General features: G+C 47.3%; 1 protein-coding gene across 1 annotated transcript in view; it reads left to right on the top strand.

Moving 5' to 3' along the window:
- Positions 1-4,313: 4,313 nt before the first annotated feature.
- The window catches only part of KAZN (kazrin, periplakin interacting protein), a 232,924-nt gene continuing 220,604 nt past the window's right edge, over positions 4,314-16,633 (top strand). The window contains exon 1 of the mRNA XM_082230264.1: positions 4,314-4,791. Coding sequence (XP_082086390.1) covers positions 4,533-4,791 — 259 coding nt within the window. The 5' untranslated portion in view covers positions 4,314-4,532. The remainder of the gene's footprint in view (positions 4,792-16,633) is intronic.

Raw genomic sequence — 16,633 nt, 5'->3', positions numbered from 1 at the left:
CAAAGCAAGCTTAAGACTTCAATCCTCTACTCACTCACCTGTGAGGAAGCTCCACTGAACTCAATAAACCTTCCTTTTGAGAAGGTAAATAGACAGACAGATAGATAGATGGTTGTGTTGCAAATCACATCACTTCCATGTGAAAGGTATGCCTTGATGTCTTTTGTCTTTGGAACATACTTAAGAGAGAGTGGGTCTATTCTGAAGGACTAAAGTTGGATTCAACCCAATAAACTCACATTGAACCTGGAGAGACAGACTTCTGGGCAAACTGTCAATTGCACTGTCGATGCCTGATGGTTTGCAGGGCAACATGCCAGGGGTAGGTGGGAGGAAATCCCTTCCCTATAGAGCCAGGGAGGCTAACCTGTGGCCCCTCCAGCTCCCATGATCCCTGGGGCTGATGGGAGCTGTAGTACAAAGCATCCACATTCCTGCTGAAGAACTCAACAATAGAGGGGAGGGAGGATAGAGAAGGGAATGCAAGAGCAATAGGGGTTGAACACAGCAAAGACTTAAGCTTCCTATGTGGTGCCCAACCCATGGATAATAGTGACAAAGCTGGTCTTGCGCTTAGCGTTGTGCCTAACTTTCCCCCAGCTGGACTCATGTGACGGGGAGAAATCTCCGTTCATATCTCAAGGTGGATCTATCCAATCTGCTCGTTCTAAAACAATACGAGAAGAGCAACACAGCCATCCTGTGATATTCATCATGGACCCTCTGGGTCTTTCTTGGGACTGACAGTCACATTCAATCCAGAGCAAAGTTCTGGGGTCCACATGCAAGTGGTGGAAAGGGCCAGAAGCAAACGTGGGCAGAGCAACAAATGTAATCTTTATCTTTGTACGGTGGTTGCATACCCCCTCTCTATCCTTCATCCATTCAGGCAAGCAAGAGGCATGGCCAGAGATCGAAGACACAGTCCCACCAGGAAAATATCCGAAAGGAGGGTGCAAAATGGGCCTCTGAGGGGGTGCGACCTGGGGATAGGGGCCTGCCTGGGGAGAATCCCAAGGGTTAGAGAGGGCTGCATTTGGCCCCCAGGTCTGAGGGTCCTCCCCTCTTCTGTAAGTAGTTGTCTTGGTTCCATAAGATTTATTTATTAGTGGTCTTCAGTTGATTTTACACATGCACCCTCCGTTCTCCCTGGGGTTTTTTGTTTTTCTTTAGGGGGGCAGTTTTCTTGTATTTTAATTCATTTGCCCCCCATCATAGCTGTCAACTTTTCCCTTTTCTTGCGAGGAATCCTATTCGGAATAAGGGAATTTCCCTTAAAAAAAGGAAAACGTTGACAGCTATGCACCCCATCCTGAGATCATAAGAGGAAAGGTGGGATCAAAGTTTACTAAATAAATCCAGGAAAAAATAAATCTTTAAGGTGCCATGAGATACTTGTTTTGGCTACCACATGGGCACCCCTCTGCAAATCCTACACGTCTACCGAGAAGCAAGCCACATTGAGTTCAGTCAGGCTTATTGGGCAATATCCAAGGTTTGTCACATTCTAGATCCACGGAAATCACAGAACTTAAATAACAGGCTCATTTTTATCTATTTTCCCTTTTTTAAAGACTCATTTTTTATATTTTTACCTTTTGAGGGGACTTGTTTTATTTGTTTATCTTCCTTAGGCACATTTTTATTTATTTATCTTTAGGGCCGTTGACCTGGATTCTGCTCCATATGCCTTGCATATTAAGACCTGGTTACTCCACTGAAGTACAAATAAAGTTATCCTAGGTTTACTGAATTGTTTGTTTGGCCTTATTTCAATCTATTGGTAACATTTTGCAACAAATTGTATTTTCTTTACGGCGTTCTGTTTTTTGATAATTCTGTGTATTGAGAGCTGCTATTGGCACCGTTTATTTTGGAAAAGAGGGCATGTAAATAAACTGAAGTTATAGGAACACTTACCAGGGAGGGAATTCTCCTCCGGAACAGACAGGCACAGGACTGCAATCAAACCTAACAATACCAAAAGCTTTCCACTTTATTTATATAGCACCATCTGCATGGATGTCTATAAAGTTGCTTGCCACAAACGCAAACTATTTTTAATACCATTAGTAATCTTGGCATTTTATTTACAACACTGATGAATTAATAATCAATATTGATGCAGAGTTTTTTAATAGCTTCACACGGCACCTTCTTATGGAAGAGCTGAGGAATCTGTGGCCCTCCAGAGGTTAGACTCCGGCTCCCATCATCCCTGAACATTAGACTTAGCTGATTGAGGCTGATGGGAGTCAGAGTCCCAATAATGACATCAGGAGGGATGCAGTTTGCCCAGCAATGCGCCTGGTTGCGCCACTGCCCTCAGAAGCTCAGAGTGGTCATGTTACCCCCAGAGAAGGGGACAGGGCCTTCTCTATGGCAGCCCCTAAGCTGAGGTGTGCCTTTCCACAGAGGTGTGCTTGGCACCTTCCTTATGCAGCTTTGAGGAAAGCTGAAGACACACCTCTTTAGACTGGCCTTTGACACCTGAAATGTATACTTGTAGGGCTCACTTTAGTTCTGTGATTCTAAGTTGTTTTAAACAGTTTTTCATGTTGAGCTGGGACCTTAGGATGGTGGGTGATAAACAACACAATTCGTAATAATAGATATAAAGAGATTAAATATTTTTAATTGACTCCAGAGTCAGTATTACCAAACAATAATAATTTTAAAAATCCACAAGACTGCTTCCATAAGGTGGGGCTTCGCTCACACTTGATTTGGAAGCTGCAGTTAAGGGCAGAATGCTGCAGCGCAATTGCTGACAGCAGGGAGCTATTGTCAGCATGTAACACCTGCGCTCAGAGATCTGCTCTGGATGCCAATTTGCTACTGGGCCAGGTTCAAGGTGTCACGATTAGCTTACAAAGGCCTTAACAACCTGGGGTCAGTTTACCCACAAGATTGTCATATCCCACATGTTCCTGCTCATCTCCTTTGATCAGTGGAATGGGCCCCACCACGGGTACCACGTAATTTCTGTTCTGCATTTGTAAGAAATTGTTCTTTTCATGTGGTAGTACCTTACCCTTTGGAACTCCCTGCCTATTGAGATGAAACAGGCGCCTTCACTGTCCTCTTTTGGCACCAGATAAAAACTTGCCAATCAGAAGGTTGACGGTTCGAATCCCCATGACGGGGTGAGCTCCCGTTGCTCGGTCCCTGCTCCTGCCCACCTAGCAGTTCAAAAGCACGTCCAAGTGCAAGTAGATAAATAGGTACCGCTCCGGCGGGAAGGTAAACGGCGTTTCTGTGCGCTGCTCTGGTTCACCAGAAGCAGCTTAGTCATGCTGGCCACATGATCTGGAAGCTGTATGCCAGCTCCCTCAGCCAACAAAGCGAGATGAGCGCCGCAACCCCAGAGTTGGTCACGACTGGACCTAATGGTCAGGGGTCCCTTTACTACCCAGATACTTAGAAAGCAGCAGTAATTTTGATCTGTTTTAATATTTAAACTTTCTTATGTTTTCAAGTAGGGCTGTAAACTGACTTTACTGTTTTATCTTTGTAAACTGCTTTTGATATTATTATTGTAAAAACAACCAAGAGGTGTATAAATTGTACAAAACAAATAAGTAAATAAATAAAAACAACGGCAACAGATGTTTGGGGGACACCATGGGTGTTTACCCAGGGGGTGGGCAGCTGCCCCCTCCTAAATCAAGTAAATAAATAAAGACTTAACTAGAAGCAGAAAGATTGTAACAGATTTTTTTTCTGAGGTGTCAAAAGAAATGTAAATTTAAAACAACTGTGGTTGAGACATTTCATTCCGAATCTGCTAGACAGAGCGAGACAGAGGGTGGTGGCAGGTGGGTGTCCTGCCCCCCCTCCCACATAAATCCTGGCTACGCCCATGGGGGGGCCATCTGCCAGGGCTGCTTCAGCTGTGATTCTTGCATGGCTGGGGGGGTTGGACGAGTTGGCCCTTAGGGGACCCGTGCAAACTTCTTCTAGTCTAACGCATGATAATAAAATAAAATAAAATAAATGATGCTGTGCAAAAGCCCATAAGGCAGCTTGCATCATCATCACCTAAAGCCAAGGGGAGGGCAGTGCCCAGCGGAGCCCCCTCTCTCCTATGGGGACCCTCGGCGTGTGTGCGAGAGGCGCCGGACCCGCTTCCCTCCCTCCTGCTCGGCTCCGACGGTTGCATCGCGGGCGGAGGCAGGGAGGCGCCGCCGGGCCTCCTGCCAGCGCCCTTCGCGCCTCTCCGGCGCTCCTCGCCGTTCCCCCCTCCAGCTCGGCGGCCAGATGGTAGGCTCCATTTAAAGCGCCCTCCCCGCCTTTCTCGGCGCTGCTTTCCCTGGGCGAGCGGCTGCCGCTGGCCGCGCCGCGTTGCAGGCGAGGAAGGGGGATCCAACAGGTCGCCTGCCCGGGCGGAGGTGCCCCGGTCCCCGGGAAAAGGCCCGCTCCCCAGCCAGCCGGCCAGCCGGCCAGCCAGCCCGCCCGGGGTGCGCGATGCGGCGTCTCTCGCGGCTCCTGAGCCTCCTGCCTTGTCCGTCCCGCAGGCCAAAATCCTGAGCATGATGGAAGGCAACCAGCAGCTGGCCCTGCGCATCGACGGAGCCCTCCAGGCGGCCGGCCAGGAGGTGAGCGCCTTGCGAGCCGAGCTGACAGCCACCAGCCGGAGACTGGCCGAGCTCAGCGCCTGCTCCGGCGCCGGAGGAGGAGGCGGAGGCGGAGGAGGAGGAGGCAGCGGCAGCAGCAGCAACAGCAGCCCCAACGCCACGGAGATGGCCGCGGCCGGCGGCGCCATGGAGAACAGCCAGCCCAGCCTGCAAGGTAAGCGGGGCTCTGCGCCCAGGCGGGGATCGGGGCCGTTTTGAGCAAGGGGTGGGGGGATGGTCTCTTCCCATTAAGCTCCTTTTTTGAGGGGTCTCTTTTTTGGGGGTGGGAGACTAATGTGTCTTGAGCATGTGTCTTAAGGATGGGAGGGGAGGGGGTCGCTGATCACCTCCGAACATCCTCTCTCTTACCCACCCCTCTTTTTGCTCGGCTGACACCCAGCCGGGTCTTATGCAGGCTGACTCGGGAGTAAAGTGTTGTTCGTGGCAGTCCTGGTGGCAATCGCGCGTTGGGGTTGCAGGCGCCCCCCTTTGTGCAGTGGGGTTTATTTCTCAACTCCACCCCCCCCCCACCCCAAACATGCCCTGCAGAGAATTGCAGCCTAGCAGAACGATCCTCTGCTTTGCTTACTCCAGAGCAAAGCCCGGTTGCAGTCAGCGGCGAGTTAAGCGTGCGAAGGGATGCAGCTCTCTCTGCACGCCACCCCCTTTGCAATTGCATACATGTGCTTGCACGGAAGTCAGTACCCCCCCCTCCCCAATGCTCAGCAAGACTTACTACCCAATAAGTCTGCGGAGGGTTGCAAACTAGGTTTGTGTTTGTGCAAACTTTGGATTCCACAAGGTCTTTTTCAACACCGCCCCCCCCCCAATTCCTGTACATTATTTCCTGGAAGAATGCCTCCATTCTTGGCTTTCCCCTGAGTTTGTTACAATATCTTTAAACTTGCTTTAATTCCACTCCTGTTTGGAGTTTTCCCCACGGCTGTCCTTTTCTAGGGAGACTGCAATTTATTGTTTGCATCTCTAATGTATTGTGGTAAGTTGCTGTTCACCCCCCTTCCTCCTCTTCCATCCTCACCTTGGATTTCATCCAGCTAAACAATCTTTTTGCAAGAGAAACGTGACCCTGTGCTTTGCAGGGCGAATTGTGGTGCAGGGTTGTTTATGACTGCCCTCGCGAACCACCTTCCCTTTCTTCAGACTTCTGCAATAATGTTAAGAGAGGTGCTTTGCATTTGTACGAAGGAGGTGCTGTGTAGAGTGTCTGGACTGAAACAGGACAGAATTATTTGACACTAGGCTGTTCTCTCTGCCTGCCTGCCTGCCTGCCTGCCTGTCTCTTGTTGTATTCAATGGGAAAGATGGATCAATGGGCAGCCTTCAAAACTGGCACCTTGGAGAATATGGCCTTTGTCCAGCAGCTTTTCCTCCTGTGCTTATGCACGATGATGTCAGTGCTTTAAGAGGTGTGACAGCAGCGTTTCGGTGGCGTTTGGAGGCACGTTCTCCTGCTTTGTTTGCACCTTGGTCATCCGTAAAGGCAAATGTGAGCTGCTTTTGAAAGCCGCTCCAAACCTTGCAGTGGACCTGCTTAGACACAGGGAGTCCTGCAAATACCGTGTTGGAGTGATGATGTCATGATAGCATTTCTGGGGTGTGTGGCTCTGGTTAAGAGCAGAATCTTCCTTTGCTTTCCCCCACCCCCACCCCCAAATTAAATTGCTGGCAGAGAGTAATTAGTTTGAAATGCAGTTATCGAAATGGTAGGAATTTTAAGAATGCTTTCTTCTCTCTCCCCCCACCCCCCCTTCTCCATTTCAAATCGGCACTTCGTGTTTTCTGTTTGCTTTCCTCTGGTTTCCAGATTTGCCCCTCTGTTCACGTTCCAGTCAATATCTTGAATCTGATTCAGAAAGTGTGTTGTTGTCATTCCAATTTATTAGTTGTGAGAGGAGGGACAGGGAGAGTTAAGCAAGCCAGGCGACCTGGCATTGCGATGAAAGCAGCTTGATATGTGATGGTTTTAAAAAAAAAAGTGCAAGAAAGAATAGATGTGCAAAAGGCAAACAGACAGTTAGGTATGTGTGTTATAATGAGAAAATGGTTGGGAAAGTGCCTCTGGCGGGTCTGACTTCCCTGGTATAAAACAGCCGCTCCGCATTTCTGCATTCTCCCCCCTTGCTTGTGGAAATGAAATAAACTTAAGGAGACTTTGAAGCAGTGTGTCTTGTAAATTGCACAGGAATAGCTCTGCAATGTAACAAGGGGCTCTTCAGGCTGTTCAATGAGTGATTTATCCTCTTAATTTTTACATCAGAGTTAGGAAATGGGAGCTGAACGGCTCCTGATCATCCCTTTAGTATATCTCTCACTTATTTTGTTGGATGGGAGGGAATCTCCCCCCACTCCCCATTATGCAATAGCGATGGAAGTCGTGGCTGGTTGTGACTCCTAAATCCGTTTCATTAATGCGATATGTCTAACCTGCTTTCCTGATGTTGAGGTATGTTCAGCTCTCCGCTATGCCAGCTGCAGTCCGTACCCCTCACATTCCCACATTAAAACAGCTAGAATGTTTAAAAGTGTGTGGGTGCCCTCTGTGTCGCAGACAGGCTGGCTTCACTGATGATGAATTTCAACTTGCAAGGTGATCCTGGGTAGGTTCAGTCAGAATTCTGCAGTAGGACTGTATCTTAGTGGTAGATAGGATTGGCGGGGTGGGGGAGAGAATGTGGATTTAGTTTGCATTCAAGGCAAGCCTACCTAATCTTCACTTTCTGAAACAATGTGTGGTTTGAAACAGAGCCATCATCTGAAATTTGCACTTCGCTGAATTTTGCAGTTGAGATCTCCAGCCAAGTATTGTGCACAAAGTGTGCTTAAAAATGCATATATAAGTGAGAATGAATTCTATTAGGAGAAATTGCTCTGCAAAAAAAAATGGTTTATTGGGGGGAAATTGCATGTGCGCTGAAACATTGGTGGCTTTTCATTTTGTTGTTGTTAAAATCGCAAGCAGATGTGGAAGACAGGAGAACGGGACTCAAGATTGAGAGAATGCGAAACTGAAATTGGCCTATTTGCCCAACATACTGGCTGATCATCTGCTCTTTGAGCAAGAGGTTCCAGGTCCCAACATCTCCAGCTTCTTCAGGAAGGGCTAGAAATGTCCCCAGTCTGAAACGCTTCAATTCTGATCCCTAGACAGTATTGAGATAGATGGACCAGTTGTCTGCCTTGGTATAAGGCAGCATGCTGCCTTCCTAAGAAGTAACATCCACTGAATTTGGTGAGATGGCCTCCCAAATGAGTGTTCAAGGCATGGCAGCCTTGGGTGGCAACCTGTCAGTGGTGTAGCATGAGGTGCAGAGGTTGAACCAACATTTGCAAAAATGTACAATTCTGTTAATCACTCACTCACTCATGCATCCAGACCTGGCCTGTATCTAAACATGGCCGATGTGGTACCCTCCCAGTGATGTTGGACTACTGACCACTGGCCATATTGATTGGTGCTAATGAGAGTTGGGATCTAACCGCATCTTTAAGGTATCATGCTGGCTACCCCTGATCTAGACTAATGAAGCCTGATTGCTGTGAGTAGGGTTGAGAGTGTGAGCCTGGGTCTGTTATGTGTTGTGTGAGAAAGGATATATGTGCACTGCCTGACCTCTGTAGAAACTGCAAATTCCGCCTCTCCTTTGCATCCACCTTGCATACAGAAGGGAACGGGGACTCTAGGTGCAGTGATCTCTCCTTCCCATAGCCAAGGTGCACTCACACACAAAAGCTAAGCTCATTTGGGATGGTGTTTGCCAAAAGAAGAAAACCAAGCTGGGAAACATGGTGGCTCAGGCAGCACACCTGGACCAGCCAGAGGAATCCCTCCAAAGTTTATCATAAATGTATATATCTGCCAAGCAGGATATTCCCAGTGGGCACCACTGAATTATGAAGAAGTCAACGCTTTTTATGTATACAAGTGGAAGTCTTGTTACAGCTGTGTAACATGTAACTGTGGTCTGATAGATTGAGGGTTCCCAAGTCCCAGCCTTTTTGGCATGGCAACCCATAAGTCCAAATTTACTTGCTATGGTGACCCAACAATTTATTGTCGCATGAATTTTGAATCTGAGACCTTCACTGCTTCCAGCTGCCAGAGAGCTTTTCCCAAGTGTTAATGTAAGACTTCAGCCTTTCTGATGTTCAGTGACAAGTGTCAATGCAGCATTGCACCATGCCAACAGGACAAAAGTTGTAAAAGGCATTCCTCATGCAAATGACGGATTGCAAGGAGCAATGCTTTGGGTTCTCTGATACAACCTGTGACCCATTTGCACAGGTTTTGCGAGCCACATGTGGGGGAATGCTGCGATGCACCACTTGGACTGCTGGTCTAGGTCAGGCATATGCAAACTATGGCCTTCCAGATGTTTTGAGACTACAATTCCCATCATCCCTGACACCCGGTCCTGTTAGCTAGGGATGATGGGAATTGTAGTTCCAAAACATCTGGAGGGCCAGAGTTTGCCTATGCCTGGTCTAGGTAAAATTTGCACAAGAACCCCATACAACCAACTACCCAGAAGCTCCCTCTTGAGTTCAATGAGATTTACTCCCAGGTAAGTATAGGATTGCAGCATAAGTCTGTGTAGGGAATGAGTGAGATGATTGACTTCCTGTGGCTTCTGCTGATTGTGCTTTGTGAACATCTGAATAGCTTGAATTTAATTTACAACTTGCAGAGCTAGATCCTTGTGTGTGAATACAGTGCATTTTTGGTTTAGAGTTTGTTGCTGTTGATTGTATTATTTGCCTTTGCAAAACGTGTATCATATATAGTAGGTGATTCAGCAGCATCTAGGGCCAGTCCTACCATTAGATAAGACTGGGCAACCTGCTTCAACTGGCAGATTTGTTCTACTCTTAGAAGTGTTTCTTAAAAGGCAGATAATTTATTATTATTATTCCCGCCCATGAACTTTATGTCAACATGCAGGTAATACAAAATAGTTCATAATATATAGCTCGCACAATCAAGCCTATGTTTGTGTGAAATAGATTTTCAGTCCCTGTTATCAAAACCTTTTGAAATATCTATCACAGTGCATCAGAAGGTGAAATTTAATCCTCTCCCCACCCCACCCCTGCCTAACTGCAGCATGGTTTTTGTTGCAGTTGTGTAGGGGGTAGGGTAAAATTTTCCTTATGCATTGTGTTGGCAGAGAAACATCTCCCTGCCCCGACATGTCCCTGTACAGTAGTGCCTCAGGTTAAGATCTTAATTTGTTCTGGAGGTCCGTTCTTAACATGAAACTGTTCTTAACCTGAGGTACCACTTTAGCTAATGGGGCCTCCCACTGCCGCCACGCTGCTGCCGCGCGATTTGTGTTCTCATCCCGAAGCAAAGTTCTTAACCCAAGGTACTATTTCTGGGTTAGTGGAGTCTGTAACCTGAAGGGTCTGTAACCTGAGGTATCACTGTAGTTAAAGGGGTGGGGGACCCACAGTGTGATTCCAAGTGTTTCATTCAATTAGTGCTATTGTATCCATCCATTTTGTTACAATAGTTTTATGAAACAAAGTACATATTTTTTAGGAACAGCAAACTCTGTATACATGTTTGCGGGTGTGGGAAACATAAGAGACTTCTGCTGCACCACATCTCTGCCTAGGGAGGCCCTATGAGATGGAGACTATGCAATGTTTGGTGAAGTGCAAACATGTGTTCCCCAGACATGACGGAGGGGTCTCTTCCCTCGGCCCTTTCCCCAAATGAAGGAGGAGGAACTGATGGAAGCTAGGAGAGAGGTTTCTCAGTGCCATAGCAACTGTTGTGCAGGTCACAGGTTCAGCCCCTGGCATCTCCCAGTATGGCTGGGAATGGTTCCCCTGAAACAACCGGAGAACCACTGCCAATCAATATGGACGGTACTGAGCTGAATGGACCACACGTATCTACAGTCTGAACCAGGCAGATAACCACAGCACGGAACACTCTCCAGCAGATGCCCATCTGATTTGTAGGTGGAGATGCATTGGCACCTAACCATTCTAGCAGAGAGCGACTCTCCTCTTGCTGTGTTTTCCCATTTGCAGTCTGAATGGAGGGTACAAATTCATAGAGGATAGGGCTGCCGATGGCTACTAACCCTGATGACCATGTTCTAACACTGACAGAAGCAGTAATGCCTTTGAATGCCCGTTTCTCAGAATCACAAGTGGGGAGAATGCTGTTTTACTCGGGTCCTGCTTTGTGTGTCTCTCATTCCGACCCAGAAACTCCAGCGGGTGCAGAATGCCGCGGCAAGACTACTTACGGGGTCCTTGCCACGGGATCACATTCACCCAGTGCTACATCAGCTGCACTGGCTCCCGGTGGAGTACAGGGTCAGGTTTAAGGTGCTGGTTCTAACTTTTAAAGCCCTATACGACCTGGGACTTGTCAGTATGCCTTTGAGCCGATGCCAGCTACTGGGCTCAACAACTGGTTCTGCCCTGGTTCAGGCAAACTGGAGCACTTCCAGAGACCTTCCACTCCTGGAAATTAGGTCTAAGTGCACTGGACCCACAACTGTGAGTTGTGAGCAGCAAATTCAGCAGAGTATGAACAACACAGAAGAAAGCTGTGAAGCATAACTTCTAATAGCTGCTACAAACTAAACACTAAAGAGCTACTGGCTTGCCCTGAGTGTTACAGCTCTCACTCAGCCATCTAATCACTACATAGATAACACTCAGACTCCCTACAGAGTCAGGCAGGAGCAGAAGAAGTGAAGAGCAGTTTCCGCCCCCTCCTTTCTGAAAAAATCAGGAGATTCTTGCAATGGGAGGGGGTGAAAATATCCACAGGACCCTCATACCTACGGGACTGCCTCTCCTGGTATGCCCCGCGGAGGACCCTACAGTCCGTAACCAATAACATCTTGGAGGTCCTGGGCCTCAAGGAGATTAGACTGGCCTCAACCAGAGCCAGGGCCTTTTTGGCCCTGGCCCCAGCCTGGTGGAATGCTCTGCCGCAAGAGACCAGGGCCCTGTGGGACTTGGCATCTTTCTGCAGGGCCTGCAAGACGGGGCTGTTCCTCCAGGCCTTTGGTCGGGGCCTAGTCTGACCCCCTCTCCTCCTATAAGACCCTATATATAAGAGGCCTCTCTAACTCCTCTCACCGGCTCGCATAAATAGCTGAGCCTGGTGAGTACCTAAGGTTCCCAACCCCTATAGTCATAATTTGATGGTTGCCTTCTGATCTTATTTGATTTTAAGCTGTATTTCAGTCAATTGCTGAATTTTATGTTTTAATGTATTTATATTTTGATGTTAGCTGCCCTGAGCCCGGTTATGGCTGGGAAGGGCAGGATATAAATAAAAATTATTATTATTATTATTATTATTATTATCATCATCATCATCATCATCATTGGAGGACCTGGTTGGGCACTGTGGGGACAGTATGTGCTGGACTAGATGTACCTTGGCACTGATCCAGCAGGCTCTTCTTATGTTCATACCTTCCCTCTAGCTCAGCAATTCTCAACCTGTGGGTCTCCAGATGATGTTGGACTACAACTCCCATCATCCCTGAGCTCTGGCCTTGCTAGCTAGGGGTGATGGGAGTTGCAGTTCCAAAACATCTGGAGGGCTGGAGTTTGCCTATGCCTGGTCTAGGTAAAATTTGCCATTGCTACTTCCAGCAAGATTCAACGTACATCCTTGTTTGGATCTGTGTTCCTTGTTGGGTAGGGTCTCACCTAGTGGTGGCTTGGCTTGGGACGTCCAAAGGTCTTCAGAATGTCTCTTCGTTTCAGCATTGCTCCCTTTGTTTTCAATGCTGTGTCTGTGTGGATGCAGTGTGCACACAGTACATGTGTATGAGCATCTTGTGTGGCCCCCTCCCTCTTTGCCTGCAGGCTGCATTCCCCTCACCCTCTTCCTTCCCATCAGCTGTGCTTGCATCGCCAATGCTCGTCAGTGCAAATTGATTTAGAGATTCGTTTAGGGGATTCGTTCCATCAAAGTTGTAATATTTAGCCGTTTCCAGCGTGCGGGGAGTTCTAGCCATTTAAACAAACTAATCTAACATCAAATGTGTTTAGTGCGCCGTCAGGATTTGCCCAGCAAATATTAGGCCTCTGCTTTGTAAACAGGTGGGCAAGTCAGGAACTGGGGTCTGTGGAACTATTGCAGAATAACTGGAGTTGGTTTTCTGTGTGTGTGCATATGTAAAACCAATTAGCATTCCATAAAATGGTGCCAGGATCTGGTTCTCAACTCACTGTGCATCTCTGGGAATAGATTCATACGGGGGGGGGGTACTTCCTTCCCCTCTCTGAAGTCATCGTGTTGGAACCAATCGCAATATATAGGGCAGCAATCCCCACCAGTGGTCAACACATTTTAGCTGATCAACCCAAATATTGTTCTTGCCAAAGGGCAAGGCTTGACCTCTGAGCTTGTCCTCCACTAAGGCTGATCCAAGCCATTTTATAGCCCGAAGCAAAGGGCAAGATAGTGCTGCCCTCCCTGTTCCACATACAAGACTGACAGTTGATTTTTTCTTCAATGCTAAAGTTAGGGACAGTTTCCTCCACTGTAAAGGTAAAGGTAACGGTACCCCTGACCATTAGGTCCAGTCACGGACAACTCTGAGGTTGCGTGCTCATCTCGCTCTGTAGGCCAAGGGAGCCGACGTTTGTCCACAAAGAGCTTCCGGGTCATGTGGCCAGCATGACTAAGCCACTTCTGGCAAACCAGAGCAGCGCACGGAAACGCCGTTTACCTTCCCACCCGAGTGGTACCTATTTATCTACTTGCACTTTGATGTGCTTTCAAGCTGCTAGGTGGGCAGGAGCTGGGACCGAACAACTGGCGCTCACCCCATTGCAGGGATTTGAATCGCCAACCTTCTGATCGGCAAGCCCTAGGCCAGGGGTAAGCAACCTTTTTCAACCATGGGCCGGTCCACCATCCCTCAGATCATGTGGTGGGCTGGACTATATTTTGAAGGAGGGGGAAAGAACAAATTTCTATGCACCATAAATAACCCAGAGATGCATTTTAAATAAAAGGACACATTCTACTCATGTAAAAACACACTGATTACCGGACCATCCGTGGGCCAGATTGAGAAGGCGATTGGGCTGCATCTGGCCCATGGGCCTTAGGTTGCCTACCCCTGCAGTAGGCTCTGTGGTTTAGACCACAGCGCCACCCATGTACCTTTCCTCCACTGTACCTGAGGCGAAAAGGATAGCTTAAATGGTGCAGTTCATGGAGTGTATGCAGCTGGGTCCTCCAACACCTGGCCATCACCTCTGGCTCTCGCTTGACCACCACCACCCTGCCATAAGTCCTGCTGCCTAAGGTGGCTGCTCCACTCTGCCCAATGGTAGAGACAACCTTAGCCACATTTCTGAAATGCTGCGTGAGATTAGAGGGAAATCTGCTGTAGTGCCACTGTTCCCCACCCCAGTGACTACAGACTACAGGAATCTACAGACTACAGACTACACTCATTTGCAGGGGGACTGGCTGAGAAAGCATGACCCTTTCATTGCACAAAGATTGCACAAAGATGCATCAGTCTGTTTAAGGGAACCAAAATTTGATGCCTACGATGCAGCCACTAAGTCCAGTATTGCATTTTATCTGCACAACTGTCTTGTGAGGTAGGTTAGACTGAGGCAGGAAACAATGAAGAGTAAAGTGAGTTCAAAATGTGGAACTGCACATACTGAGAGTATTTTCGTTTAGCTTTGGCAAAATGTTTTTGTTTGTGCTCTGCTGAGAGTTGTTAAACAGCAGTGCTCAGAGTATTCGTAGTTGTATATAAATGTTCCATCATGATAAATTTGTTGGACTTGAAGATAGCACAAGACTTATTTTGTGGTACATTATTTCACGTGTTCTTTCTAGGAGAGGGAGTGCTATTTTGGAAATTGCACCAGAGCCCCCAGCCACTTTAATCTGGCCTTGGCTCCCCCAAACACATAGGAAGGCATCCATAGCTTTTATCCTATTGGAACAAAATTAATTGCCACACACTGATTGACTGGCTCAATGGAAGTTTTCAGCCGTAATTTTTATCACCCACTTTTTCCATATTGCTTCTTCGCATGCACATTTTAATTTTATTTCCCAAATTAAGCAAACTGCACATACATAATATATCTGCTATGTAAAGCGAGAGACAGAATCTCTGCCACCACTTGCAGAGAATAAAAACAAACAAAATATCAGCAGTTGACTGTATTTTGAAGCCAGAATCAAATGGGAAGAGTTCAAGAAATAAATAAAATAAATCCCAATCATGTTCTGTCCAGAGTTCTGAAAATGATGGGGATCAAACATTGTAGGTATTTTGCCAACTTATATTGCATTGTCCTAGAATCATAGAATCGTGAAGTTGGAGGGAATGCAGGAGTCATAGCTGGAATGCAGGAATCGCTGTTGAAGAACCGCTGAAAGGTCAGTGTCTAACTTTTGCTTAAAAATTTCCAATGAAGGAGAGTCGCACCAAATCCTCAGGAAAGATCAGTCGAAGCATTCTGCCTCCTCCATTGGCACCCTTCACCTGTGTAATTCATATCAACTTCTTTGTTTAAAACAGGGGTGGATAACCTCAGGCCTGGAAGCACATGCAGACTTCCAGGCCTCTCAGCCTGGCTTTTGGGACTCTTTCCAAGGCTACACCTCCTCAGCTATGTCCCCTCATGACTCCTACTTTGCACACTCCTTGGGTGTTTTTGTGCATGTGACCTTGAACTCTGATAACACCATTTGTTTGCCTGGTTAGAGGATAGAGAGGGGTGTGTGAGCAGCTTACTGTGCAAAGGTAAAATTTGCATTTGTTGCCCTGCCCACTTTTGCCTCTGGCCCCACCCACCACTGGGATGTGGCCCCTGGAAGATTGCCTTTGGGGGAATGTGGCCCTTATGCTTAAAAAGGTTCCCCATGCCCATTTTAGGTCCAAATGCAAGCATGTTTACTTCATTTTGCCAGTGTTTCTTCTGTTGCACCTGATCTCGGTGGTCACCCCAGGCTCATCTAGCCTGGCATGAGGGCATGGTGTGTGTGATCAAACCCTGGAAAATTTAATACAGAGGAGGGTGTCTAACTCGGTGGTGGAGACATCTGTGTTGCATGTAGAAAAGGGGTAAAGGACTTGTGGTTCCCCAGTTATTGCTGAACGACCACTCGCATCAGCCACAATGAGCACAGCTATGAGCTGTAGTTGAAGAACATCTGGAGGATCAAAGGTTTTTCCAAACGTGGTAGAGAATAAACCTGAGATCTTCTACATAGGGTCAAGGAGCTGGTGATGGGGGAAAGACCTTTCTCTGAAGAGCCACTACCAGTCAGGTTAGATTGATGGAGAAGAACCAATGCTGTAGGGCTCCGGCGCTCATCGGGTCCAGTCTGTATGGTCAGTGGTCAGGAATGATGGGAGCTGTAGTCCTGGAAGTAGATGGACCAACAGCCTGACTCTGTTTTAAGCCACCATCGTATATCTGTAGTCATCTCTTGGTGCCAGCCCAAATTGCCGGGAGCATAATTGGAAAGTGTTTTGACAGAATAGACACAGAATCATGTGGTGTTATTGCAGGAACTCGCAGGCAGACAAACTCACAAAAGCCTCTTGTATACAGTTAACAAGAAGGAAGTTTGTGTCGGTCCCTCCTTCCTATTTATTATTTTTTAACCTAACTTATTTGCAATCTTGTTCAGTATCAGATTTCACAAGTTTTGTGGGGGGTTGGGTGGGAAATGATTCTTTGTGTGTTTGTATGTGTGTGAGTGCACACACACAAATTGTTTTTCTGTTTCCTCTAAGGATCGCTTTAAAAGGATCAGGTTTGCTCCGTGAGAAGCGGTAATTTGATGAACGACTGGAAAGATCAGATTCCTTTGGATGCATTAGCCAGTCAGGAAAAAAACGTGAAAACAATAGAATTCCTCAGTTGTATTATCTGAATAGCAGAAGGTCTTGTTTGCTGTCTGAGGACCAACCGGCGGTAGTGGTGGAAACCGCTTTGCTTTTTAGTTAGAAGATAATCTT

This window comes from Podarcis vaucheri (genome assembly GCF_965113315.1).
Source record: "Podarcis vaucheri genome assembly, chromosome: 7".
NCBI lineage: Eukaryota > Metazoa > Chordata > Lepidosauria > Squamata > Lacertidae > Podarcis > Podarcis vaucheri.
Note: the sequence above shows the minus strand (reverse complement) of the source record. Positions and strands in the feature narration are given on the sequence as shown.